Source organism: Oncorhynchus nerka, linkage group LG22 (assembly GCF_034236695.1).
Source record: "Oncorhynchus nerka isolate Pitt River linkage group LG22, Oner_Uvic_2.0, whole genome shotgun sequence".
NCBI lineage: Eukaryota > Metazoa > Chordata > Actinopteri > Salmoniformes > Salmonidae > Oncorhynchus > Oncorhynchus nerka.
Window position 1 is genome coordinate 62,510,159 of NC_088417.1, and position 27,702 is coordinate 62,537,860.

General features: G+C 42.0%; 1 protein-coding gene across 4 annotated transcripts; it reads right to left on the reverse strand.

Moving 5' to 3' along the window:
* Nucleotides 1-209: 209 nt before the first annotated feature.
* On the reverse strand, nt 210-27,602 carry LOC115105446 (NADPH--cytochrome P450 reductase-like). 4 transcript variants are annotated; one of them, XM_065007299.1, is made up of 17 exons: nt 27,533-27,551; nt 25,116-25,179; nt 24,624-24,868; nt 21,510-21,558; nt 21,191-21,319; nt 20,794-20,943; nt 18,377-18,501; nt 18,150-18,239; nt 13,865-13,963; nt 13,270-13,386; nt 12,883-13,001; nt 12,406-12,587; nt 12,091-12,240; nt 11,610-11,880; nt 11,215-11,360; nt 2,697-2,782; nt 210-2,581 (listed from the first exon to the last, which is right to left on the reverse strand). In XM_065007299.1, the coding sequence occupies exons 3-17, from the start codon at nt 24,800-24,802 to the stop codon at nt 2,437-2,439; spliced, it is 2,037 nt and encodes a 678-aa protein (XP_064863371.1). In that variant the 5' UTR covers nt 24,803-24,868; nt 25,116-25,179; nt 27,533-27,551; the 3' UTR covers nt 210-2,436. The 4 variants fall into 4 exon arrangements, with proteins under 4 accessions (XP_064863371.1, XP_029483375.1, XP_029483377.1 ...); XM_029627515.2 differs by lacking the exon at nt 25,116-25,179 and having other exon boundaries at nt 27,533-27,602; XM_029627517.2 differs by lacking the exons at nt 25,116-25,179; nt 27,533-27,551 and adding an exon at nt 22,328-22,440 and having other exon boundaries at nt 24,624-24,698.
* Nucleotides 27,603-27,702: the final 100 nt, after the last annotated feature.

Consider the following 27,702-nt stretch of genomic DNA (forward strand, 5'->3'; position numbering starts at 1 on the left):
TAAGCAAGCAGTGTGTCAAGAAGCAGTGCAGATTTGTTCGGAGGACTCATGGCTCTCGACGTTTGCCTCTCCCGAGTCCATAGGGGAGTTGCAGCGATGGGACAAGACTAACTACCAATTGAATAACATGAAAATTTGATTAAAGTGTAAAAAAAAAAAAAGTTGTTGTGCACAGTAAAGAGAAGCCATAAATGACAACCAAGACTAAGTATAGCAAATCAATGATTATTATTTCTTTACAAATGCATGTTTTCAAGTTACACTGTTTATATACAAATAGCTATTTTGCATAAACAACTGGATCAAGTGGTAAAAGTAATGTAACAGGTCATGATGGAACACGTTATTCAATATCAGTAATGCAAGATAAAAAGTTCAAAGGCACACAAATGAAAACATGAACCCTGCCATATCACTACAATAGTTTAGGGGTTTCTCTTAAAATAAACACCAAAAGGACTGCTGAACATCACCCTTATATCATCCACTTCATACAGTTAATGTTCAGCGAACCTCACGTTTAAGTAAATATTTTGTATTAGACCTCCAACCATCAGCATAGAAAGACACCGAGATAAAATACTTACTGAGTGTAGAAAACATTAGGAACATGTGCTCTTTCCATGACATAGCTTTCATCTGGATTCACCAGGTCTGTCTCTGATCCCTTATTGATGCCACTTGTTAAATACACTTCAAAATCAGTGTAGATGAAGGGGAGGAGACACGTTAAAGAAGGATTTTTAAGTCTTGCTACAATTGAGACACGGATTGTTTGTGTGCCATTTAAAGGGTAAATGGGGAAGTTAAAAGACTTGTGCCTTTACATGGGATATGGTAGTATATGCCAAGTGTACCAGTTTGACTGTGTCAAGAACTGCAACGTTTCTGGGGTTTTCACACTCAGTTTCCCCATTTGTATCAAGAATTATCCACCACCCAAAAGACATCTAGACAACTTGACAACTGTGGGAAGCATTGGAGTCAACATGGGCCAGCATCCCTGTGTGGAATGCTTTTGATACCTTGTTGAGTCCATGCCCCAACAAATTGAGACTGTTCTGAAGGCAAAAGGGCAGGGGAAACTCAATATTAGGAAGGTGTTCCTAATGCTTTGTACAATCAGTGTATACTGTACACATCCCAGAATTAGTGATATCAGAACACACATAAATGACAGTTAGTAGACAGATTCATTTTGTACTGCAAGTGCACATATAACCAACACATATTGCATTGCCTATATGCTGTGGTAGTGTCCATTTAAACGTAACTAGTTGGCACTAAGCCTTACAGTCAGAGAGCGTGAGAAGAAAAAAAACACCTGGACATTTTTACATTTGACCACCACTTAAAGACCTATTATTTAATGAACTGATGAAGAACAAGGCTCAATTACTAAATAGTTACTGAAATTTAAATGTACAAATGTAACAGTACCTGGTACAACATGAATACGCTACAAGTTTACACAACCTTCCTAGAGCATCTGAATTACATTTACAGATGGAAAATATAGAATGCTTTACATTTGAAATTAGTTAATATACAAGAAAAAAAATGCTTGTGGGGATCTTCACAGCATGACAAACGTCCTGACACAATATTTAATTTCATAATCACCTCTGTTTTCACCTAGTTTCACTTACCAAAAACAACATGTACAAAAGTTGGAGATAATTTACAGTACCAGTCAAAAGTTTGAACACACCTCCTCATTCAAGGGTTTTTCTTTATTTTAAATATGTTCTACATTGTAGAATAATAGTGAAGACATCAAAACTATGAAATAACACATACGGAAACATGTAGTAACCAAAAAAAGTGTTAAACAAATAAAAATAGTTTAGATTCTTCTTTAACACTGTTTTGGTTACTACATGATTCCATATATGTTATTTCATATTTTTGATGTCTTCACTAATATGTAGAACATATTTAAAATAAAGAAAAACCCTTGAATGAGGAGGTGTTCAAACTTTTGATTGGTACTGTAAATTATCATCTCCAACTTTTCTAATCTGATGTGAAACAATGAAGGTCTGCCTGCACTTAATAAAAAAATCTATTGATTTATTCCACAATAAAGATGTTTTTTCCCCCATAACCTTAAAGGAGAATGTAGAGCAAATCTACATGAAAGACCTGGGGGTTAGGGGTCAAGTTAGAGTATGAGCCAATTCCCAAACAATCCTAAATAAACAGCACTACTTCTCAGTACGAGTCACCACAAAAGGCTTTCAGTAAGATTACAAACAAATCCAATAATAAGGACAACAAAAACTCAGACATACGTCTTTCCATTTAGAGATTAGGTGCTGACGTGTTACCTCCAAAAACTGTTTAAAAAGGTGTTTACCGTTAACCTATTTCATTTGGGTGAGGGGTAACATCTAGGGGGTTGTGAGGGTGTCCTGCAAGTAAGCTTCATCTTCTTTAGCTCCACACATCCAGAGAGTAGCGGCCCTTGGTCATCAGCTTCTTGATGTAGGCCACAGCCTGTGTGTGTGTGAGGCCTCCGACCTCTTCAGCGATGTCATAGAAGGTGTTCTGCACGTCCCGTGCCATGTTCCGAGCATCCCTAGGCAAGGACAAGTGGCAGCCATATTTACAGAGGGCACGCGATGATGGATTTGCCTTTTCAGAAAACCCTCTAAAAGCGTGTACATATGCAGGTGGTCTGAATTGGTTCTTACCCGCAAATGTAGAGGTGAGCATTGTCAGTATGGATCAGCTTCCACAGATGTTCTTTGTTCTTCTTCAGGAGATGCTGCACATACACCTGAGCATGAAAAATCTAACAATTATGAACAATTCATTTGAATAATTTAACTGATACAAAATACGTTCTCTTGAAGTCTGCAGGTTCTCAAGGCAATACAAATTATAGGCACTGGCAGTATCAAATATTGGACCTTACCAAAGTCATAGATACACTTCTCTACGTATTTATTTGGACAGGGAAGCTAAAACTTTTAATTTGGCTCTGTACTCAAGCATTTTGGATTTGAGATCAAATGTTTCATACGAGGTGACAGTACAGAATGTCACCTTTTATTTTAGGGTATTTTCATACATATCTGTTTTACTATTTAGAAATGAAAGCACTTTATGCATCTCGTCCCCCCATTTCAAGGTGTCATAAGTATTTGGGCAAATTCACTTGTGTATTAAAAGTAGTTAAAAGTGTAGTATTTGGTCCCATATTCCTAGCATGCAATGACTACATCAAGCTTGTGACTACAAACTTGTTGGATGCATTTGCAGTTTTGGTTGTGTTTCAGATTATGATGCGTCCAATAGATAATAATGGTAAATAATGTTGTCATTTTGGAGTCACTTTTATTGTAAATAAAAATAGAATATGTTTCTGAACACTTCGAAATTAATGTATACTGAAGAAAAATATGAAATGCAACAATTTCAAAGATTTGACTGAGTTACAGTTCATATAAAGAAATCAGTCAATTGAAATAAATTCATTAGGCCCTAACCTATGGATTTCAGATGACTGGGCAGGGGTGCAGCCATGGGCATAGGCCCATCCACTTGGTAGCCAGGCCCAGCCAAACAGTTTTTCCCCGCAAAAGGACTTTAATACAGACAGATATACTCCTCAGCACGTTACCAATAAACTTGGTCCAAACATGTCAAACAACGTTCCTAATCAATTCTCATGTACCCTAATATGTAAATAAACAATAAAAATGTTAAGACGGAAAATAGTATTTTCAATACCGGAGATAAATAACCAAGTGCGCGCCCTGCCCTCACCGGAGAGCGTCAAACATTTTCCAATCAAGCAGATGCATCACGAAAGTCAGAAAAAGCGATAAAATAAATTGCTTACCTTTGAAGATCATCTTTCTTGCAATCCCGAGGTTCCCAGTTACACAATGAATGGTGGTTTTGTTCGATAAAGTCCTTTATATCCCAAAAATGTTGGTTTATTTGGCACGTTTGATTAAAAAATACACCTGTTCCAACTCACCCAACATGCCTATAAAGGAATCTAAAAAGTTACCTGTAAACTTTGTCCAAACAATGTTTCTAATCCAACCTCAGGTACCCTAATATGTAAATAATTGCTCAAATTTAAGACGGAATAAACTGTTTTCAATTCCGGAGAAAAACACCAAGGAGCGCTGATATCTAGCCATAGGAACTGCAATATGGGTCCTAATAATTAGGCTTTCCCATAGAAAAACATTGAGAAATCCAATGACCTAAAAAAACAAAAGATTTCCTGGATGGATTGCCCTCGGGGTTTCGCCTGCTAAATCAGTTCTGTTATACTCACAGACATTATTTTAACAGTTTTAGAAGCTTTAGAGTGTTTTCTATCCAATACTACCATGCATATGCATATCCTAGCTTCTGGGCCTGAGTAACAGGAAGTTTACTTTGGGCACCTCAGTCATCCAAACTTCCGAATACTGCCCCTAGCCTTAAAACGTTAATCAGCTTCTTGATATGCCACACCTGTCAGGTGTATGGATTATCTTGGCAAAGGAGGAATTCTCACTATCAGGGATGTAAACAAATTTGTTCAAACTTTGAGAGAAATATGTTTTTTGTGCGTACGGAAAATGTCTGGGATTTTTTATTTCAGCTCGTGAAACACTTTACATGATGCGTTTATATTTTTGTTCAGTGTAAACACCATGATTACGGATAATCATGAATTAATTGTGAATAATGATGACTGAGAAAGTTAGAGGCACAAAGGTCATACCCCCAAAACATCTCACCATTACCAATAACAGGGTAGGTTAGCATTTTCTGGGGGGTTATGATATTTATGCCTCTTAACTTTCTCACTCATCATTATTCATTCATGATTATCCATAATCATGGTAGCATCCACATGAATGTAGAAGTGTTCAGAAACATATAATCTTCTTAAATTTACAATAAAAGTGACTCCAAAATGGCAATACATTATTTATAATTAATTTAATTTAATTCAGTTTGGCTTTGGCTGCTTTAAGATGACTCCAGGAGGTGCTGTCTAGGGATTGTTTATGTATTTTTTCACAGCATTCCAGCTCCCTCTCAAGATCTAGCCTGTGTGCTTCCATTGCTTTTTTCTTAGAGGAAGCATATGCAATTAGATGACCTCTTAGTGTGGCTTTAGCAGCATTGTGGCCGGAGAAACAGGAGAATCTTTATTGTCTTGTGTGTAGTTGTCTATCCATGTAGTTACCAATGTATGGAACACGTCATTTGATAGCATGGAGGTGTTGAATTTCCAGCTCTTTGACCTCGGGATGTTTTTGCAGAGGCCAAAGCGGAGGTGGACAAAGGCGTGATCTGAAAGTGCTATGGGTCCGATTGTACAAGTGGCTGAATTTACGAAACTCTTTGGGATAAAAATGTAATCTATACGGGAGTAGGTGTTATGGACATTAGAGTAGTATGTATAGTCCATAGATGAGCTATTAGTCTCTCTCCAGATATCTATCAGTCCCATCTCTTTAGTAAGAGAGTTCAACATCTTTGCAGATCTAGGATTTGTGGTGGGGACTTGAGATGATTTGTCTAGGGTTGGGTTAAGGGTACAATTAAAATCTCCGGCCACCACGCCAAAGGAGACAGAAAGCTCATTGAACAGGGTTATAATTTTTGACATGAAGGCAGGAGTATCTGTGTTAGGAGCGTATATGTTTAATATAGTAATTGGTTGACCATATAGTGACCCAGTTATCAAAATAAATCTCCCCTCCGGATCAGATATGTTTTTGTCAATTATGAATGGAACATTTTTATGGATAAGTATGGCTGTGCCTCTACTGTTTGATTTGAAAGATGAGAAATACACCTGTCCCACCCAAGCTCTGCGGAGTTTGGCATGTTCAGCATCACAGAGGTGTGTCTCTTGTAATAGCGCGATGTCTGCTTTTTCCTTTTTTAGAGCACATAGTATCTTTTTTTGTTTTATTGCATGCCCTAGACCATGGCAGTTCCATGTCAATAGATTTAAGGTACTAGTTATCGTCATCGAGCAGTAATCGAACTTTAGTGCAAGTCATCACTGGGTAAAAGTGGATAGTAATTACAGCTGCGTTCACATAAAAGGAAAATAAATGGTGTACATAAAATAATAATCTCTGAACACCCCAGCCGAGTTCCCAAACAACTCGACACATCCCGTTGGATCTATTACCCCCCCGCTCAGTCTCAATTCTGTGTTCCGAATAAAACAAAAACCGGGAACAGTTAGCAACGCACAACGTCTCCCTCTCCCCACCAAAGAAATGCCTCATCCTCTCCACCCCGCATTGAGTAAATAACAGTTGCCCTCGTCCAGACCACAGTAAAAGAGGGGAGAAAAATAAAATCAATAGCCCAGCCTACATATACCTCCCCCAAGGGACATAGGGAACCCCAAGTAATAATAGCAACAACAAAAAAAACAGGGAAATAAAAGTAGGCTGAAACATTAGTAGGCCTAGGTTAGGCTATACAGCCCATCCCTCTCAGTTAAAGGAAAATAAATATAAATTGGACGGCTATAATGACATTTAGGGGGTGGGTCTCTGGATATCGGCTATATGTCGTCTTACCTCCTTTAGTAATGGCATTAATCGCATTTAGTCATTGGTCTGTTTCTCATTGGCCAGGATTGTCTTTCAAAAAACGTTTTGCCTCTTTGGGAGTTTTGAAGTGTCGCAAGGCTCCTTGGTGAAGAATCCTGAGCTCGTTTGGGTATTTGAATCCCCTGAAGATGCCTCGGTCAATGGAGTATTTCTTCACTTCGTCAAATTCTTGGCGCTTTCGGCGTATTCCAGCTGACAGGTCCTGGTGTAGAGAGAGTTTGGCTTTTCCCACTGTGATGGTATTGTTTTTCGCCGCCTGTAGGACTCGTTCCTTGTCGGTGAATCTCAGGAAACGTATGGTGATTGGGCGCGGTGGTTGTCTGGCTGCTGGTGGGGGCCTCAGTGCTCGGTGAGCTCTCTCGAGTTCAATGGGCCTGTCAGTGGACACGTGGAGCCACTCGGGAAGTTTGTCTTGTAGGTAGCGGATCAGTGGCATGTTTCCCTCTTCTTTTTCGCCCAGATTGAATAGAACACAATTATTCCTTCACCCCCTGTTTTCTCTTCCAGATGCTCAATTTTCTTTTTAGCATATGCTATTGTTTCCATGGCATCTGTCAATAAGTTTTCCATGGATAGGATTCGCCCCTCTGCCTCAACCATAAACGCGGGGCGCCTGAACATCTTGTTGTTGATGTCAGGCAAAGCGTTTTCCAGGATTGTCACCTTGCCCCCTATCGCACTGAGCTGAGAGTTAATGGCATCTAATTTAGTGTTTAGTTCTGTACGTTGGGATCTCAACTCAGAAAGGATGTCTTCGACAGAGTGCGATGTTGGCATTCGTTGTGCCTCGTGGGGGAGCGGGTTCTCTTGGTCCTGGCTAATGGCGCTAGTTTTTTCTGAAGCTAGCTTCTTCTTGGAGGCTTTTTCCGTCGCTAATACTCGAGTCCGGGTAAAAATGTCACCTGTAGTGTCGCCTTTTGTAGCCGCCATGACTTTTTCTTACTAAAGCTAAATGAGTTTGAACTTGGAGTGGAGGTAAGATTAGGAATTGGAAACTACTTGTGCGGAGCTCTTAGTTCATGCGGCCATCTCGTTCAAGGGTCACGTGATCCCCCTTAACATGTATTTTTAACCTCAAAAGGTACTGGAGTCCTTAGTTAGTAGGCAGCTAAAGACCTACTTCCAAGTAAACAACATCTTAAATGGAATGCAATCAGGTTTTAGGTCTGGCCACAGCACTGTTTCAGCAACATTGAAGGTTTAAAATGACATCCACTGTGCTCTTGATAAGAAGTTACATTGTGTGTCTGTTTTTATTAATTTGTCGAAGGCTTTTGACACCGTGGACCATGCTGTTAATGCAAAGGTTAAAATGTTGTGGAATTACTGGTCATGCTCTAGATTGTGTACGATTTGATAGATAATTTATAAACCAATGTGTAATGGCGGATGGTTGTAAATCGGAGTCCATAGAGGTGTGCTCAGGTGTTCCGCAAGGTTCTATTTTGGGCCCACTGTTGTTCATTTTGTATATCAACAACATTGGGGATCTTATTGAAACAGCGGATGTTCATTTTTATGCAGATGATACTGTTCTTTATTCAAGTGGTAGTAATTTATCTTTAGCTTTTGAAAATGCCCAGAGAGCATTTAACATCATACAACAGAATCTGTATGATTTGAAGCTGATTATAAATTCGGCTAAAACAAAATGCATGGTATTTTCAAATGCCAAGCATGTTACAAGTTATGTCATTGCTACATTGGCTGGACATACTATAGAGCAAGTTAAAGTGCACAAATATTTGGGTGTGTGGGATGATGATAAGCTGAGCTTCACTGTGCATGTAGAGAACTTGATAAGGAAGCTCAAGCTGAAAATAGGATTTTATTACCGGCATAAGGCTTGTTTTTCTTTTGAGGTCAGGAAGGAGCTGGTACGATGTACATTACTGTCGGTTTTAGATTTTAGTGATGTTATATATATGCAGGCCTCAGCCACTACCCTGAGAGCACTTGATTCAGTGTATCATGCAGCCCTCAGGTTCATTACAAATCAGAAACGTCTAACATCATTGTGATCTCTACAGCGCTGTTGGCTGGTCGTCATTGACCTTGCGTAGGCTTAAACACTGGTATACACTGATTTATAAGGCCATATTGGGTAAAATTCCATTATCTCTCTGTTCTTTTTTAGTCAGGTCAGTAAATAAATATCAATTACGGTCCCATTCTGATTTGCTTCTAACAGTACCAAAAATTATAACAGGTATTGGTAGAAATAGTTTTAGTTACTTAGCACCGTGGTCCTGGAATTCTCTCCTGAACATTTTCAAATGTGATGATCTAGTTTCGTTGGTGGAGTTTAAAACACTTGATCGATGTACAGTGGGGCAAAAAGAGTATTTAGTCAGCCACCAATTGTGCAAGTTCTCCCACTTAAAAAGATGAGGCCTGTAATTTCCATCATAGGTACACTTCAACTATGTCAGACAAAATGAGAAGGAAAAAAAATCCAGAAAATCACATTGTAGGATGTTTAATGAATTTATTTGCAAATGATGGTGGAAAATAAGTATTTGGTCAATAACTAAAGTTTCTCAATACTTTGTTATATACCCTTTGTTGGCAATGCCAGAGGTCAAACGTTTTCTGTAAGTCTTCACAAGGTTTTCATACACTGTTGCTGGTATTTTGGCCCATTCCTTAATGCAGAACTCCTCTAGAGCAGTGACGTTTTGGGGCTGTTGCTGGGCAACACGGACTTTCAACTCCCTCCAAAGATTTTCTATGGGGTTGAGATCTGGAGACTGGCTAGGCCACTCCAGGACCTTGAAATGCTTCTTACGAAGCCACTCCTTCGTTGCCCGGGCGGTGTGTTTGGGATCATTGTCATGCTGAAAGACCCAGCCACGTTTCATCTTCAATGCCCTTGCTGATGGAAGGAGGTTTTCACTCAAAATCTCACGATACATGGCCCCATTCATTCTTTCCTTTACACGGATCAGTCGTCCTGGTCCCTTTGCAGAAAAACAGCCCCAAAGAATGATGTTTCCACCCCCATGCTTCACAGTAGGTATGGTGTTCTTTGGATGCAACTCAGCATTCTTTGTCCCCCAAACACAACGAGTTGAGTTTTTACCAAAAAGTTATATTTTTGGTTTCATCTGACCTTATGACATTCTCCCAATCTTCTTCTGGATCATCCAAATGCTCTCTAGCAAACTTCAGACGGGCCTGGACATGTACTGGCTTAAGCAGGGGGACACGTCTGGCACTGCAGGATTTGAGTCGCTGGCGGCGTAGTGTGTTACTGATGGTAGGCTTTGTTACTTTGGTCCCAGCTCTCTGCAGGTCATTCACTAGGTCCCCCCGTGTGGTTCTGGGATTTTTGCTCACCGTTCTTGTGATCAGTTTGACCCCACGGGGTGAGATCTTGCATGGAGCCCCAGATCGAGGGAGATTATCAGTGGTCTTGTATGTCTTCCATTTCCTAATAATTGCTCCCACAGTTGATTTCTTCAAACCAAGCTGCTTACCTATAGCATATTCAGTCTTCCCAGCCTGGTGCAGGTCTACAATTCTGTTTCTGGTGTCCTTTGACAGCTCTTTGGTCTTGGCCATAGTGGAGTTTGGAGTGTGACTGTTTGAGGTTGTGGACAGGTGTCTTTTATACTGATAACAAGTTCAAACAGGTGCCATTAATACAGGTAACGAGTGGAGGACAGAGGAGCCTCTTAAAGAAGAAGTTTCAGGTCTGTGAAAGCCAGACATCTTGCTTGTTTGTAGGTGACCAAATACATATATTCCACCATAATTTGCAAATAAATTCATTTAAAAAATCCTACAATGTGATTTTCTGGATTTTTTTTCTAATTTTGTCTGTCATAGTTGAAGTGTATTTATGATGAAAATTACAGGCCTCTCATCTTTTTAAGTGGGAGAACTTGCACAATTGGTGACTGACTAAATACTTTTTTGCCCCACTGTATATATATATTATAGAAGAGTGTAATTGTTTTTAGGCCAGCTGTTTTTAGTCAAGATGTTTGTTTTTAATGTAATATGCAATTGTGGTACTGTATGTGTGTTTATAGTTTTGTTTAATGTTGTGTTAGTGTATGTAAGTTATTTTGTCTGAAACGTTGTTAACGCTGCTGCTATTGGAACAGGTCTCTCTTGGAAAAGAGATATTATCTCAATGAGAAAAAACCTGTATAAATAAAAGGTAAAATAAGTAAAAAAATATACACACACACATATATATATACACACACACACACACACACACACACACACATTCATGCCACATCACAACTGCTGCTAACAGACTCATATTATGATTGCTAAATACTGCACAATTGAAACACTTGCCCCCCAATCCCCCCTTCCCCAAAACACGTGTACATATTGAACTATAAATTGTGCCTTCCTGTATTATACTAACGCTAAAATGTTTTTTTCTATTCTACTGAGCCATTGACTTTATTTTCGTATTCTCGTTTTTTATTATTTCAAATTGTTGTTGCATTGTCGAGAAGGAACCTACAAGTAAGCATTTCATTGGATGCTGTATACCATGTGTATCCTGTACATACGAACTTGGTAGTAGTGCTAGACACATGAACTCTCACATAGTGAGGAGCTGACAGAGAGGTTTGGTGTGATGTGTTACCTTCCCTTCCTGGTCTCTGGAGAAGGCAACGTTGAGCTGAGTCAGCACGCCCGCCTTCTCAAACTCCTCCAGTTCCTGCTGGTACAGGAAGTCCTCGTTTCTGCGGCGACAGCCGAAGTACAGTATCGTCTCGCCGACATCCTTCCCTGAAAGCGAAACACATACTGGATGTGAAGCGGTGTCACACTCACCCTATTTTTCCTTTCCCTCCCTTATGCTAAAACATACAAATATACTTGTGGCAACAAACTCAGGTGAACCTAATTTATTGTAGAGTAATGGAGACTTGCTTGCAGTGAACTCCATCTATGCACTAGGCAAACACTGTTCGGTTTTAATAATCAGCAAAACCAGACTTAGATGCTAGATGAGGACCAGGCCTTCTTGCTCCGTACCCTGTTCCTTCATCCAGCCTCTCTCCTGGAGGAAGCCCATGAAGGGGGCGATGCCCGTGCCGGGCCCGATCATCACCACCGGGTTGCTGGCCTTGAAGGGAAGCCGGAACTGGGACTTGCGGACGTACATGGGCACAGTGGCCTTGTGGCCGTTGTCCGTCACCACAACCTTGTTCTTCAGCCAGTTGGTGGCCACACCCTTGAAGGTCCGCCCTGTGCTGGTCTGGAACTCCACCACCACCGCACATATGCTCACCATAGTGGGATACACCTGACAAGACAATACACAGTTATAAAGTAATCAAATAAAAAACTAAATAAAAGAAACTGAAAAAGTGGGAACTGAACCTGCAACCGGAGGTCTGCTGGTCTCTGATCCCAGGTACATGTCCATAACCTTTAAAATGCTCTCCATCCAGGGGTGCTGCTGTTTCTCACAAGATGGACTAAGTATTTTTACTATTCTAATAGTGGGTCTCACCTTGCCAGAGGAGGCGATGGAGTAGTAGCGAGCCTGTAGGCGGGGCAGCAGCTCACACAGGTGGTCTATGGTAGGGTGGAGGGACGGCATGTCCTCCAACACAGCCAGGATGTTCCTCTGAGCATCCAGCACCCAGCTCTGGTACAGACCCTGGCAAAGAGACACAGACAGACTAAGACTCACTCTCCACTGATACGGATCATTTACAGCCATTCAAACGCATTGACAACATGCATTTCTGGGCAGGCAGTAGAATGTCAGTCAGTCAGCTAGTGGTGAAGGGTCAGAAGTTCGAGGTCCGTCAGGGATGCCAACCTTGCCCTCGGGGGAGGCGGAGGCCATCTTGCGCAGGGTGTCCTGGTCCTTGGGGTCGGTGGCGTACTGGGCCAGCTCAAACAGTACGTTGGTGCGAGGGGGGTTGGTGATGTCCAGGTAGTGGGTCAGAGCTGTGCGGTATGTGGTCGGACACGGGAACGGGTGCTTCTTATTGGACTCCTCTAAAAGACACAGAGGAAAAATCTTATCAGCATCATCATTTAATGTTCAAGTTCCATTTATTTAGAGGCCACGGTACACATTTTCGATGTTAACGGTAGACTATATGATTTAGTTGATTATGTGTGCAGTAATATCTTCTCAACCTCTAGATTACTGTACAGTGAGTGAATAGCCATGAGGATGACATCATGAGCATTTCATTGCAACCAAATAGTACAGAAAAAGCCAATGGAAATCTGCTCAGACACAAAGCAGCTGAAATCATATATCCCTGAGCCATGATTTACAACTGACCGTCGAGGTTGTTGAGAGAGATAACAGTGTCCAGGTCGGCATCCAGGATTTGGCCTATTCTGTTCACTATTGACACGTCATTAACGGGGTAAACAGCAACGTGGTCTCCAGAGTCATATCTACAGGGGGGGAGACGGGGGGAGGTGGATGAACAAGACTTTCCAATGTCTTTATCTAGCACGCTAATGTCATTACATATAGAACATATTTACATGCTTGTTGCCAGTGTGTGAAAATGGGGAAAATAAATAAATAAATGATTATCCAACTCGACACTTATTGGCAGACAGAAGAAATGCAGCAGACATTGGAAGGCAGAAGTGTATGACTGTATGATATTCTAAGGCACAGGACTTTTAATATTACATATTAGAGCAGAGCAGATACCTGATTTTGGAACCTGAGATGTCCAGCTCTAGATGCATCAGATGGCGGTCGCCGGATTGGTTCAGCTGGCGGTTGACAGCCACTGTGGCCAAGTAGGGGTTCTTAGCATCAAAAGGCCTGCAATGACAGATATACTTATATCACAAAGCCATTTCAGACAATTGGTGCCAATGTTGTAAAATGGGTTTGTTGAAAGTTCCAATAAATAATTGACATCCCAATACATTTGAAAGAAGATTTCTAATATTAACTTTTCTTTTTACTGATCTAAGACAGGTGAAAGCGCTAAGGCCGAGGCCTACACAGGGATTTAGTTTACACCTGTCTAGTTCTATCAAGGAAAAGAGATGAGGAGAGGCCACTTTGGACTATTGAGATGCACCCTAACAGCACCCAGACTTTGCTGTTGGACTTCTGACATTGGGGAGTAGGTGAGAATCAGGTCAGCGTCATGACAACAGTCATCCCTTTGTTGCCCTGAAAAACAACCATAATCTATTCATTCCATTAGCGATGACAACACATCTCGGTCATTACGCCTGATAGCTGAGCTGCCTATACCACTTCCTATGTGTGTGTGAAGCTGTCAACTCACGGTTTCTGGGTCTCAAAGCTCTTGAGGCGACCCATCTCCCCAGTGTACACCTTATTCATGTTGATGTCAGTTGGAACCACCAACTCGTACTGCCGGATGCTAAAGAGGAAGAAACGGACAGGTGATTACTTCCTGCTCTGCATCCCGACCACTCATGAAGTCTAAAAATAACCCTTGTCCGTGCAGCTAAGGGCCGACATGGACAGCCAAATCAAATCAAATCAAATTTTATTTGTCACATACACATGGTTAGCAGATGTTAATGCGAGTGTAGCGAAATGCTTGTGCTTCTAGTTCCGACAATGCAGTGATAACCAACAAGTAATCTAACTAACAATTCCAAAACTACTGTCTTGTACACAGTGTAAGGGGATAAGGAATATGTACATAAGGATATATGAATGAGTGATGGTACAGAGCAGCATACAGTAGATGGTATCGAGTACAGTATATACATATGAGATGAGTATGTAGACAAAGTAAACAAAGTGGCATAGTTAAAGTGGCTAGTGACATAAGAATGCAGTCGATGATCTAGAGTACAGTATATACATATGCATATGAGATGAATAATGTAGGTTAAGTAACATTATATAAGGTAGCATTGTTTAAAGTGGCTAGTGATATATTTACATCATTTCCCATCAATTCCCATTATTAAAGTGGCTGGAGTTGGGTCAGTGTCAATGACAGTGTGTTGGCAGCAGCCACTCAATGTTAGTGGTGGCTGTTTAACAGTCTGATGGCCTTGAGATAGAAGCTGTTTTTCAGTCTCTCGGTCCCAGCTTTGATGCACCTGTACTGACCTCGCCTTCTGGATGATAGCGGGGTGAACAGGCAGTGGTTCGGGTGGTTGATGTCCTTGATGATCTTTATGGCCTTCCTGTAACATCGGGTGGTGTAGGTGTCCTGGAGGGCAGGTAGTTTGCCCCCGGTGATGCGTTGTGCAGACCTCACTACCCTCTGGAGAGCCTTACGGTTGAGGCGGAGCAGTTGCCGTACCAGGCGGTGATACAGCCCGCCAGGATGCTCTCGATTGTGCATCTGTAGAAGTTTGTGAGTGCTTTTGGTGACAAGCCAAATTTCTTCAGCCTCCTGAGGTTGAAGAGGCGCTGCTGCGCCTTCTTCACGACGCTGTCAGTGTGAGTGGACCAATTCAGTTTGTCTGTGATGTGTATGCCGAGGAACTTAAAACTTGCTACCCTCTCCACTACTGATCCATCGATGTGGATAGGGGGGTGTTCCCTCTGCTGTTTCCTGAAGTCCACAATCATCTCCTTAGTTTTGTTGACGTTGAGTGTGAGGTTATTTTCCTGACACCACACTCCGAGGGCCCTCACCTCCTCCCTGTAGGCCGTCTCGTCGTTGTTGGTAATCAAGCCTACCACTGTTGTGTCGTCCGCAAACTTGATGATTGAGTTGGAGGCGTGCGTGGCCACGCAGTCAGTCATCCGGCGCCGACTGAGATGGCCGCCTCGCTTCGCGTTCCTAGGAAACTATGCAGTTTTTTGTTTTTTTACGTGTTATTTCTTACATTAGTACCCCAGGTCATCTTAGGTTTCATTACATACAGTCGAGAAGAACTACTGAATATAAGATCAGCGCCAACTCACCATCAGTACGACCAAGAATATGTTTTCCGCGACGCGGATCCGGTGTTCTGCCTTACAAACAGGACAACGGAATGGATCGCATGCAGCGACCCAAGGAAACGACTCCGAAAAAGAGGGAAACGAGGCGGTGTTCTGGTCAGACTCCGAAAAAGGGCACATCGCGCACCACTCCCCAGCATTCTTCTTGCCAATGTCCAGTCTCTTGACAACAAGGTTGACGAAATCCGAGCAAGGGTAGCATTCCAGAGGGACTTCAGAGACTGCAACGTTCTCTGCTTCACAGAAACATGGCTTACTGGGAAGACGCTATCCGTTGCGGTGCAGCCAACGGGTTTCTCCACGCATCGCGCCGACAGAAACAAACATCTTTCTGGTAAGAAGAGTGGCGGGGGCGTATGCCTCATGACTAACGAGACATGGTGTGATGAAGGAAACATACAGGAACTCAAATCCTTCTGTTCACCTGATTTAGAATTCCTCACAATCAAATGTAGACCGCATTATCTTCCAAGAGAATTCTCCTCGGTTATAATCACAGCCGTATATATCCCCCACCAAGCAGACACATCGATGGCTCTGAACGAACTTTATTTAACTCTTTGCAAACTGGAAACCATTTATCCGGAGGCTGCATTCATTGTAGCTGGGGATTTTAACAAAGCTAATCTGAAAACAAGACTCCCTAAATTTTATCAGCATATCGATTGCGCAACCAGGGGTGGTAAAACCTTGGATCATTATTACTCTAACTTCCGCGACGCATATAAGGCCCTGCCCCGCCCCCCTTTCGGAAAAGCTGACCACGACTCCATTTTGCTGATCCCTGCCTACAGGCAGAAACTTAAACAAGAGGCTCCCACGCTGAGGTCTGTCCAACGCTGGTCAGACCAAGCTGACTCCACACTCCAAGACTGCTTCCATCACGTGGACTGGGACATGTTTCGTATTGCGTCAGATGGAAATATTGACGAATACGCTGATTCGGTGTGCGAGTTCATTAGAACGTGCGTCGAAGATGTCGTTCCCATAGCAACGATAAAAACATTCCCAAACCAGAAACCGTGGATTGATGGCAGCATTCGCGTGAAACTGAAAGCGCGAACCACTGCTTTTAATCAGGGCAAGGTGTCTGGTAACATGTCCGAATATAAACAATGCAGCTATTCCCTCCGCAAGGCTATTAAACAAGCTAAGCGTCAGTACAGAGACAAAGTGGAATCTCAATTCAATGGCTCAGACACAAGAGGCATGTGGCAGGGTCTACAGTCAATCACGGACTACAAGAAGAAACCCAGCCCAGTCACGGACCAGGATGTCTTGCTCCCAGGCAGACTAAATCACTTTTTTGCCCGCTTTGAGGACAATACAGTGCCACTGACACGGCCTGCAACGAAAACATGCGGTCTCTCCTTCACTGCAGCCGAGGTGAGTAAGACATTTAAACGTGTTAACCCTCGCAAGGCTGCAGGCCCAGACGGCATCCCCAGCCGTGCCCTCAGAGCATGCGCAGACCAGCTGGCCGGTGTGTTTACGGACATATTCAATCAATCCCTATACCAGTCTGCTGTTCCCACATGCTTCAAGAGGGCCACCATTGTTCCTGTTCCCAAGAAAGCTAAGGTAACTGAGCTAAACGACTACCGCCCGTAGCACTCACTTCCGTCATCATGAAGTGCTTTGAGAGACTAGTCAAGGACCATATCACCTCCACCCTACCTGACACCCTAGACCCACTCCAATTTGCTTACCGCCCAAATAGGTCCACAGACGATGCAATCTCAACCACACTGCACACTGCCCTAACCCACCTGGACAAGAGGAATACCTATGTGAGAATGCTGTTCATCGACTACAGCTCGGCATTCAATACCATAGTACCCTCCAAGCTCGTCATCAAGCTCGAGACCCTGGGTCTCGACCCCGCCCTGTGCAACTGGGTACTGGACTTCCTGACGGGCCGCCCCCAGGTGGTGAGGGTAGGCAACAACATCTCCTCCCCGCTGATCCTCAACACGGGGGCCCCACAAGGGTGCGTTCTGAGCCCTCTCCTGTACTCCCTGTTCACCCACGACTGCGTGGCCACGCACGCCTCCAACTCAATCATCAAGTTTGCGGACGACACAACTGTGACGCCATGCACGCCATGCATGCTTCTAGTGGAGTTTGCTCTCTGTGATGCAAATGTGATGATGCATGGTAAAAATTGTCAGATGCCATAGTGAGTGAAAGGTCTTAAAGCACATGTAAAATTATTTTACTTGTTGATGGTCATTTAGGTTTGTTATTTGCAGATGAAGCTTTATAGTGTTTTCTGAGAACATGCAAACAATGCCAGGTGGTATCAATTATTTGATACATCCAGTATTTATAGCTGCTGATATTACCATGGAAAATATCCCTTGTTCTGCATTGAATTTGAATAAAAAGTAAAACATTATGGGGCGGTTTCCCAGACACAGATTAAGTTTAGTCCTGGACTAAAAAGCGGTTTCAATGGACAAGGCTTAATCTGTGTCTGGGAAACCAGCTCTCTGTGTCTTTAAAAAGAAATATATATAAAATACCTTCTCTATACAGGAAGTACATCGGCTCCTGAATCTCCGTACTAAATATCTCTAGTTGACAACTAGTCTGACCAGGAGAGCGAGAGGTGGTAGCCAACTAGCTATTACCTGGTGTCATCTCCTGTGGCCTCCACCCCAAAGTGCTCACACACAGCAGGCCAGAACTGCTCCTTCCATGATACAAAGTCTTCCTCAAGGCTGGGGAAGAGGGTAAGACATACATAGAACAGTCATCGCATTATATTTTAATAAGAGAAATACATACATATTTATGAATATGGATTAATTTATGGACATTGTGGCAATGTTTGCACTGTATTGAGTTCAGTACTCACTTGCCATCGTCGTCTCCCATTCCCAGGTCATAGATCCTCTTGCCACCCAGCTCTTCTAGTCTCTTGTCAGTATACTTTCCCATTGCATTGAAGTGCTCATATGTTTTATTCCCCAAGCCAAACACCTGCAGAGTTCAAAGGCAGATGCGATCAGCTATCACAGTAGATAAAAGTTAATGACCTGCATATAAATGTAAAGATTCCTCTACTTCTAGGGCCTATATCATGATGCAAACCTGAGTGCCTTCAGAAAGTATTCACACCCCTAGACTTGATAATTTTGTTGTGTTACAGCCTGAATTTATAATGGATTAAATAGAGGATTGTTTTGTCACTGGCCTACACAGAATTCCACATAATGTCAAAGTGGAATTATGTTTTTAGATTTTCTTTATACAAATTAATGAAAAATGAACAGTTGAAATGTCTCGAGTCAATAAGTATTCAACCCCTTTGTTATGGCAAGCATAAATAAGTTCAGAAGTACACATTTGCTTAACAGGTCAAATAGAAGTTGGGTGCAATAACAGTGTTTAACATTTCTTTTATGACTACCTCATCTCTGCACCCCACACACACAATTAATTATATGTAAGATTCTTTAGTCGAACAGTGAATTTCAAACACAGATTCAACCACAATGACCAGGGAGGTATTCCGGTGCCTAGCAAAAAAGGGCACCTATTGGTAGATTGGTAAAAAGAAAAGAAGATATTGAATATCCCTTTGAGCATGTTGAAGTTATTAATTACACTTTGGATGGGCTATCAATACAGCCAGTCACTACAACAGGCGTCGTTCCTAACTCAGCTGCCGGAGAAGAAGAAAATCACTCAGGGATTTCACCATGAGGCCAATGGTGACTTTAAAACAGTTACAGAGTTTAATGGCTGTGATCGGAGAATACTGAGGATGGATCAACAACATTATAGTTACTGCACAATAGTAACAATTGACAGAGTGAAAAGAAGGAAGCCGGTACAGAATAAAAATATTCCAAAACATGAATCACGTTTGCAATAAGGCACTAAAGTTAAACTGCAAAAAATGTGGCAAAGAAATTAACTTAAGAAATGTCCTGAGTACAAAGCGTTATATTTGGGCAAATCCAACACATCCCTGAGTACCACTTCATATTTTCAAGCATGGCTGTGGCTGCATCATGTTATGGGTATGCTTGTCATCAGCAAGGAATAGGGAGTTTATGATAAAAAAATAAATGGAATAGAGCTAAGCACAGGCAAAATCCTAGAGGAATACCTAGTTCTGTCTGCTTTCCAACAGAAACTGGGAGACAAATTCACCTTTCAGCAGGACAATAACCTAAAATACAAGGTCAAATATACACTGAAGTTGTATACCAAGATGACATTGAATGTTCCAGAGTGGCCTAGTTACAGTTTTAACTTAAAACCGTCCTCTAAATCTATGGCAAGACTTGATAAAGGCTCTGGCAATGATCAACAACGAACTTGACAGAGCTTGAACAATTTTTAAAGAATAATGTGCAAATATTGTATAATCCAGGTGTGGAAAGCTTTTAGAGACTTACCCAGAAACACTCAAGGCTGTACTCACTGCCAAATGTTATTCTAACATGTATTGATTCAGGGGGTTGAATACTTATCTAATCAACATATGACTGTTATATTTTTCATGATTTTTGAAATAAATGTTAGAATTATTTTCCCAAATAGAGTACTTTGTGTAGATTGTTAACCAAACAAATGACAATTAAATCCATATTAATAACAACAAAATGTGGAAAAGGGGTGTGAATATTTTCTGAAGACACTGTAAATGCAGCAATACACTATATCCTTACATATGTCTAAGCTGTACATTTACTCAATTACACCATTTGGATCAGATCTGTAATTTCAGTGGATTTATATGGCTGAATGCACTACAGATGTTGAGAACAAGAAAACATGGATTTCCCAGATAAAAAGCCACAACCACATCACAATGCTGTCTCAGGAGAGTCGCACAGCGAAACCCGGAGGAAGCCATGGTTAACATTGTTCAGTAGTGATGTCAATGAGAAAACATTTCAAAATTGAGACTCCCGACATCTCCAAGCCACAAACTGCCAGTGCTCTCCAGCTCCAGCCTTGAGGTTGGCCAGGCCTGGAGCTTTGTTTGGCAGGACCACATGTTTCCACTTGGTGAGTGAGTTTGGAGGGAAGTGGGGCAATGTAGCAAAGTGTGCATTCCACCAGTGCCTTTCGCATGGGAAAGCCTCACATACGGACATCTCAATGCCTACCTCTCCTTCAATGGGGAATGGAGATGCCATATGAGTCATTCTGTGTGGATTCTGTCAAAGCTAAATGTGCTGCGCTGCACACCAATGTTGACTCTCAACCACCTTGATGCACCTACTACAGACCTATCTCGCTGAGCAAAATACCAACCGCGAAGTTGACTCCTTTCAGGTCCTCGTCGTTCTCCTGCATCCAGTCGTAAAAGTCCTGAGCGTTGTCTGTGGGATCCCCCTCCCCATAGGTGGCCATGCAGAACACAGCCAGGGAGTTGTCGATCTCCGCAAGACGAGGCAGCTCCGACTGAGGAGAGGAAGGAAGAAAAAGACATTGGAAATACACTAATTGCAAACAGGATTCGTTCACCAAACAGCTCTCAGGACACAACAATGCAGTCATTAGCACTCTTAATGTTATACATTTAATAAATATCCAAACAAATATAAATATTCATCACCACAAAGCTGCTGGAGGTTACATGTGGTATGTAAAAGACTGAGACAATGTACATAGTGTACACATATAAAATCAGCCGGATTAAGACCAGTACCATGTCATATTCCTCGGGGTCAGCTGACATGCCTCTCATTCCGTAGCGCTGGGCGTCTTTGGACAGTCGGCCGCAGAACTCCTCAGCCGTGCCTGTCTGAGAGCCGTAGAAAACCACCATGTTCCTGTTCTGGAGAGGCAGACGCATCATCAGTAATAATCCTAAATTATAGAGGACTTTTTAAAGTTCCTTAGCTAGTCACCCAAACAAGTTAAGTGGCATATAGCCTACATATCCATTTACTAAATAAATAGAGATAATTTTGTATAAAATAATTAGTTTCTACTTATTACACAGAATTTAGCATGAAGCTACTGACCGTTTTCTTCATTTTTTCAATAAAGCTGGTTTCTCGCTGCGGAGTGACTCTGGAGAAAAAGACACAAAGCAGATGGTAAAGGTAAACATTAGCATACCATGGTAACTTAATTAGTCTACTAAATGGCTATTACACTGCCTTCGAAAAGTAGAGACCATTTGAGAAGGCAGAAAATGTTCTTTACTCTGGCATTCTCATCCCCTTCTGACCCCCATGGGAGAGATTTGCGTATGGGTCACACCCAATCCCTTTACAAGTCATGGAAACGGAGCACAGAAATAGCTAAGTTGATCATTGGTAAAAACCCTGAACAAACACAGTAAATGCATGTGAAACTCACTAATAAAAATAACATGTCAATTGTCAATGAAACATGTGCTCCTTAGCAAAGAACATAGGAGGTATCAAGAGGAAGTAAAGAAGTGACAAACGTTGCATGTGGTGACAGTATCTTAAATCAATTGTTAGGCTACATGTACTGCACACAGCCATAATTCAGGCTACAGCCTTTTTGATGACAAGCTATCATAATCATAACAATCTGCAAAGTTGATTCTAATCTTTTAAATGATTTCTTTTCCTTTTGTTTAACATTGCTGGTTAAAAACGCTGGTAAGCAGCCTGGGAAGCTGAAAAGCAAGTCAAGTCCAATCATTTGCCTTTCCCAACAGTAACACACATTTCCCTGAAGAGCATCAACATGATAGGCAGTGGATGGAGCACAGTAGAACAAGCTGTCTCAGACACACACACAGTGAGACCAAGAGAGAGAAGAAACAGAAAGAGACAGAGAAACAGAGAGAGAGAGAGAGACTGACCTGGCTGCCGCTGCCTGTCTCTCTTTGGGCAGAGAGAACACACATCCCATGGTTACAGGCAGTGTTCTCCAGCACCCCACAACACACTTGTCTGATCCACAATTGGACACAATCTGAAAAAGCACGTGAAGAAGAAGCCCATCAGGGCTGACTATCCGCTGGCCTCTCCAAAGTGCATTATGCGGGAGAGATTCTCAGTCTCTCACTGAACATACAGCCCCCCCCCACGAACACCCCACCCGAGCGCTCTCTCTCTCTCTGTGGTGGAATCAAAACACGCAGGCAGCCATGGCTGTTATTCAGCCGCAGCAGCCTCTCACTGGTTGGCCAGGCAACTCCAGGGCTTGTGTTCTGCTCAGAGCAGCAGTCAGAGACGCGGATGGACGTGCTGCTGTTACCCGCTCTCACCACCACTCAACACAGACACCACCGACATCTGGCAGCAAGGCTGGGAAGACAACGACAATATAGCATGACATTTCCCTTAAAAGCCTTTCAAGCAGAGCTGCCGGCGACATACGCATAAACGAAAAAAGAAAAAAAAAAGAAAAACGGACATGCCCCTGCGCACGCACACACATCAACACTGACATACACATCCACTCACTACTACATCCCTCCTCTTTTCCTATACAATCTGTAGGGACGACACTACCCGAGTCACCCTGGCAACTATTAACAGCGTAAATGTGTATTTTTTTTCTTTTTAAAAGAGACGAGGCAAGGCAGAGCTGAATAAAGCACATTTCAAACCCCCGAGCCGAGGGAGTGTGTCACAATGGTTACCTAATCTATCATAAAAGGTTGCCATTTGTGACACGGCTCTGCTCCATTCATGCTCCCTCAAAGGCAAATTAGGGACGGCTTCCGCAGAAGAGAGGCTGAACAGAGAATACTGCTGGACTTTGGCCTCAACTTTCCACCTCGGAGATCATTCAAAGAGAAAAAGCATCCACTGGGTCTTCTGGTGCGCTGAAGAAGTGTCCAAAATTGGCTGTGTAGAAGACTAAACACAAAAAGAGTGCACAAAGACAGGGGAATCTTCAACAAAAAAGGATCACAGTGAAATGCAAGCCAGCAAAACACAAGGAAACTCCAAGGTAGTTCTCTCTTTTCCTGCACACCCCAAACCTCTTCCTGGAATTTTCATAGCTTCAGTTGTGGGCCATTTCCTCCTCCTGCATATTTCTTTCAATGAGGTTTGGTGGTGCAGAGGGGAGCCAGGGGATCAGTAATTAATCACCAGTATGTTTGAGGTCCTTCTCTTTACAGTGTTCCCATTCAGAAAGAGAGAGCGATGTTTATGGTTAACATTTCCAGCAATTAAAACCTCTTTCACTTCCATTGTTTTGGGGGGGGGGGGGGCGGCAGAGCTGGCATTTTCCCTGTGGGGGGAATTGATCCAAGTGACGCCAACAAAGGAACATAGGCAACTGTTACTGATTAAGCCCCATGCCAAGTTCCTGCCAGCAGCAAAGTGGATACATTGAAACAACAAGGTTCTCAGTAACATTGGTGTGAGATGTTTCAAGCATCTATTCAACAGATGACCGCATGTATAGGCCTAATCCAGGAAGTTACAGGAAATTAAAGGTGAGAAAACAATTAAAACCACTACAATTGCTACAGTACCTTTCTGCAGGTGGCCTGGGCGATGCAGCCTAGTCTCTAGGGTATGTTAAAATGAGCTACAGAGTCACCCAAACCACTTCCAATTATTATCCTTTTGAATAAACAACAAATGTAAACTAATGTGACCATACACATTCCCCCAGTTAGGCCTACATGAAGTCAACACATTCAAATGCTGGAACCCCTGCCCAGGCCAACCACAGTGTGGTCTAAAGCAACACATGCACAAACACACTGCCAATCCCTGCTTCCCACTCAGCTCCAAGTTCCAGGGCAAGAAAACACAAATGACTTTTGATCACCAAGGGATGACAAAATGGGAGTGTTCTGATTAACCTTCTTGGGCTAATAAGGTGAAAACCTGAGCAAATACACACTAATGTTGAATCATTCTTGATGAAATAAATTAACAACTAAGCACACAACAATCTTTAAAGATCAGCACCACTATCCCACTTCTGACACCAATATAGAGGATACCGATAATGCAACGTCCCCTGCTGGTCCAGAACATGGTGTCTCTCAGCCCGTAAGCAAACGTACTAACACTGTTCCAATAAGATAAACTCCCTTGGGATTTTACAAATGAGAATGTAATGAGCGTACCTAGGCAAGGGCTGTATCAAAACATCAAATGATAGAATTTTGGTGGGAAAACACTTACACAGGGGTGAGCCTCTTGAACTCTGGGATGGTCTCCTCAGTCTTCTTGCGAGAAAGGAACCAGTAGATGAGTAGGCCAACAATGAGAGAAAAAAGGAATATGTCCAAGTTAGTGAAGAGAGGTTCCTCCTCCACAGGGGCCACGTCAGGGCCTTCCGGGGCTACATGCTCTACCTCCATGTCCTCGATGGGGCCACTCGCTGTCTGACAGGTCAACACCGGCTGCAGCCAGGGCAGAGAGAGGACCTGAAGAAATTACATTTAGTTTTTTAATATATATTTTTTTTCCCCACGAAAATACATACATACACAGTACCAGTGAAAAATTCACACCTGCTCATTCTAGTTAATTTTTTATTCTTTACATTGTAGAATAATAGTGAAGACATCAAAACTATGAAATAACACATATGGAATCATGTAGTAACCAACAAAAAAAAGTGTTAAACAAATTAAAATGTGTTATATATTTGAGATTCTTCAAAGTAGCCACCTTTTGCCTTGATGACAGCTTTGCACACGTGGCATTCTCTCAACCAGCTTCCTGAAGTTGTCACCTGGAATGCATTTCAATTAACAGGTGTGCCCTTTTAAAAGCTAATTTGTGAAATCTCTTTCCTTCTTAATGTGTTTGAGCCAATCAGTTGTGTTGTGACAAGGTAGGGGTGGTATACAGAAGACAGCCCTATTTGGTAAAAGACCAAGTCTATATTATGGCAAGAACAGCTCAAATAAGCAAAGAGAAATGACAGTCCATCATTTCTTTAAGACACGAAGGTCAGCCAATCCAGAACTTTGAAAGTTTCGTCAAGTGCAGTCGCAAAAACCATCAGGTGCTATGAAACTGACTCTCATGAGGACCGCCACAGGAAAGGAAGACACAGAGTTACCGCTGCTGCAGAGGATAAGTTCATTAGAGTTACTAGCCCAAATAAATGCTTCACAGAGTTCCAGTAACAGACATCTCAACATCAACTGTTCAGAGACTGTGTGAATTAGGCCTTCATGCCCGAATTGCTACAAAGAAACCACTAGTAAAAGGACACCAATAATAAGAAGAGACTTGCTTGGGCCAAGAAATACGAGCAATGGACATTAGACCAGTGGAAATATGTCCTTTGGTCTGATGAGTTCAAATTTGTGATTTTTGGTTCCAACTGCCGTGTCTTTGAGACACCGAGTAGGTGGACGGATGATCTCCGCATATGTGATTCCCACCGTGAAGCATGGAGGAGGTGCGATGGTGCTTGATGGTGACACTTTTGGTGACTTATTTAGAATTCAAGGCACACTTAAACAGCATGGCTACAACAGCATTCTGCAGTGATAGGCCATCCCATCTGGTTTGCGCTTTGTGGGACTATCATTTGTTCTTCAATGGGAGAATGACATAAAAACACACCTCCACGCTGTGTAATGGCTTTTTGACCAAGGAGAGTGATGGAGTGCTGCATCAGATTACATGACCTTCACAATCACCAGACCTCAACCCAATTGAGATGGTTTGGGATGAGTTGGACCACAGATTGAAAGACAAGTAACAAACAAGTGCTCAGCATATGTGGGAACTCCTTCAAGACTGTTGGAACAGCATTTATCATGCAGCTGGTTGAGAGAATGCCAAGAGTGTGCAAAGCTGTCATCAAGGCAAAGAGTGGCTACATTGAAGAATCTCAAAAATATTTAGATTTGTTTAACACTTTTTTGGTTACTACATGATTCCATATATGTTATTTCATAGTTTTGATGTCCACTATTATTCTACAATTAGTAACTGTGTCCAAACGTTTGACTGGTACTGTATATAAAACACACAAAAATCCTGTTTTTCACTGCACTGGACCTTTAACAGGTGACTAGGGCTATGTAGGGCACATTTAATCAGCAGGAGCATAGTTAGTGAAATTAACATTTCATAGCTGAGGTTCTGTCATGCAGAGATGAGTGACAACTGGGATTTTGCCAGCATTTCTCTCCATGGGTATGACAAAACGAATGGCAGAATGTTGTGCTCCAGACTCATGTAGTTCTGAAAACCTTTTTTGTCTTTCAAAATGTCTTGTCACATACACCAAAAAAGCATTGAAAGCCTGAGGCTAAATTCTCAAGTTTACCACAAGAGAGCATTCTAGCATAAAGACAAATGTGAGCTAAATGTACACATTGTTATTTTGAACTACAGTCCATACATGCAGCATGCCATGGATAAAGATAACAACAAAGCTCGTCTCATAAACCTGGTACTTCCATTAAGTTGTCAGTTTTCATAGATGACTTATGCTGCATGAATCACATTTTCCGTATTATAGCGTACAAGTATGTTGTTGTCTGGGGTCAATTCAATGAAAACAAATGCAAACTGACATAACTGTTAAAAAATTTAATTATTATTTTAATAATAGTTACAACTAATAGAAAACAATTTGTGCACACTTCACTACTGTATTGATAAAATACATTGGTTCCTACACTTCCACAAATATCTGTGGTTGGTTGGAACCTCGATGGATATATTAGTCGGCAAGATTGCGGCTACTCCCATGCACTTTATTAAGTGTGGCAGATACAATTTATATTGCCAAAAATTAGTCAGATAAGCAAAAAGACATTCTGCTATAATGTTCAATTTATCAATAAGACAGTTGACAAGTTTGAGTTTACTAATTCTGGCTTTGTCTTCCCCCATTTAGGTAACCCAAAAACCTTACAAAAGATTGGAGCACAGTTGTGTAATCTGTTCAAAGCAGCTAACGTTAGCTAAACTTAGCCTAAAGGATCTTGTTATTTCTTGGCTGTGTTGTCTGCTAGGAAGGCGACGTCAAATTCATAACGTTTAACCATATTTCAACATAGCATAACACTGCAGTACAATTCAATACTAATTTAAGTCTTAACAAAATTATTACTTACTTCAAACTGCTCCTGACTGTATCCAGTACAATATCGGAGTCTAATTTCTTCTACGTCATTATTGTGCGACCACGCGCCACGCCTCTCACGTGTTCGTGGTTTATGTACATTATGTTATATATAATAGAATCAGTTAAATGTGATACCACCATGTCCCTGAAAACTCCTAG

Bases quoted from the DNA above. Each gene is read 5' to 3' on its own strand.
- LOC115105446 (XM_029627515.2), bottom strand. From the start codon at position 24,802: ATGGAGGTAGAGCATGTAGCCCCGGAAGGCCCTGACGTGGCCCCTGTG. The intron at 18,240-18,376 runs GTGAGTACTGAA...CCTCTTCCCCAG, and splicing joins ATGGGAGACGACGATGGCAA to CCTTGAGGAAGACTTTGTAT. The intron at 13,964-18,149 runs GTAATAGCTAGT...CTTCCTCTTTAG, and splicing joins GCCACAGGAGATGACACCAG to CATCCGGCAGTACGAGTTGG.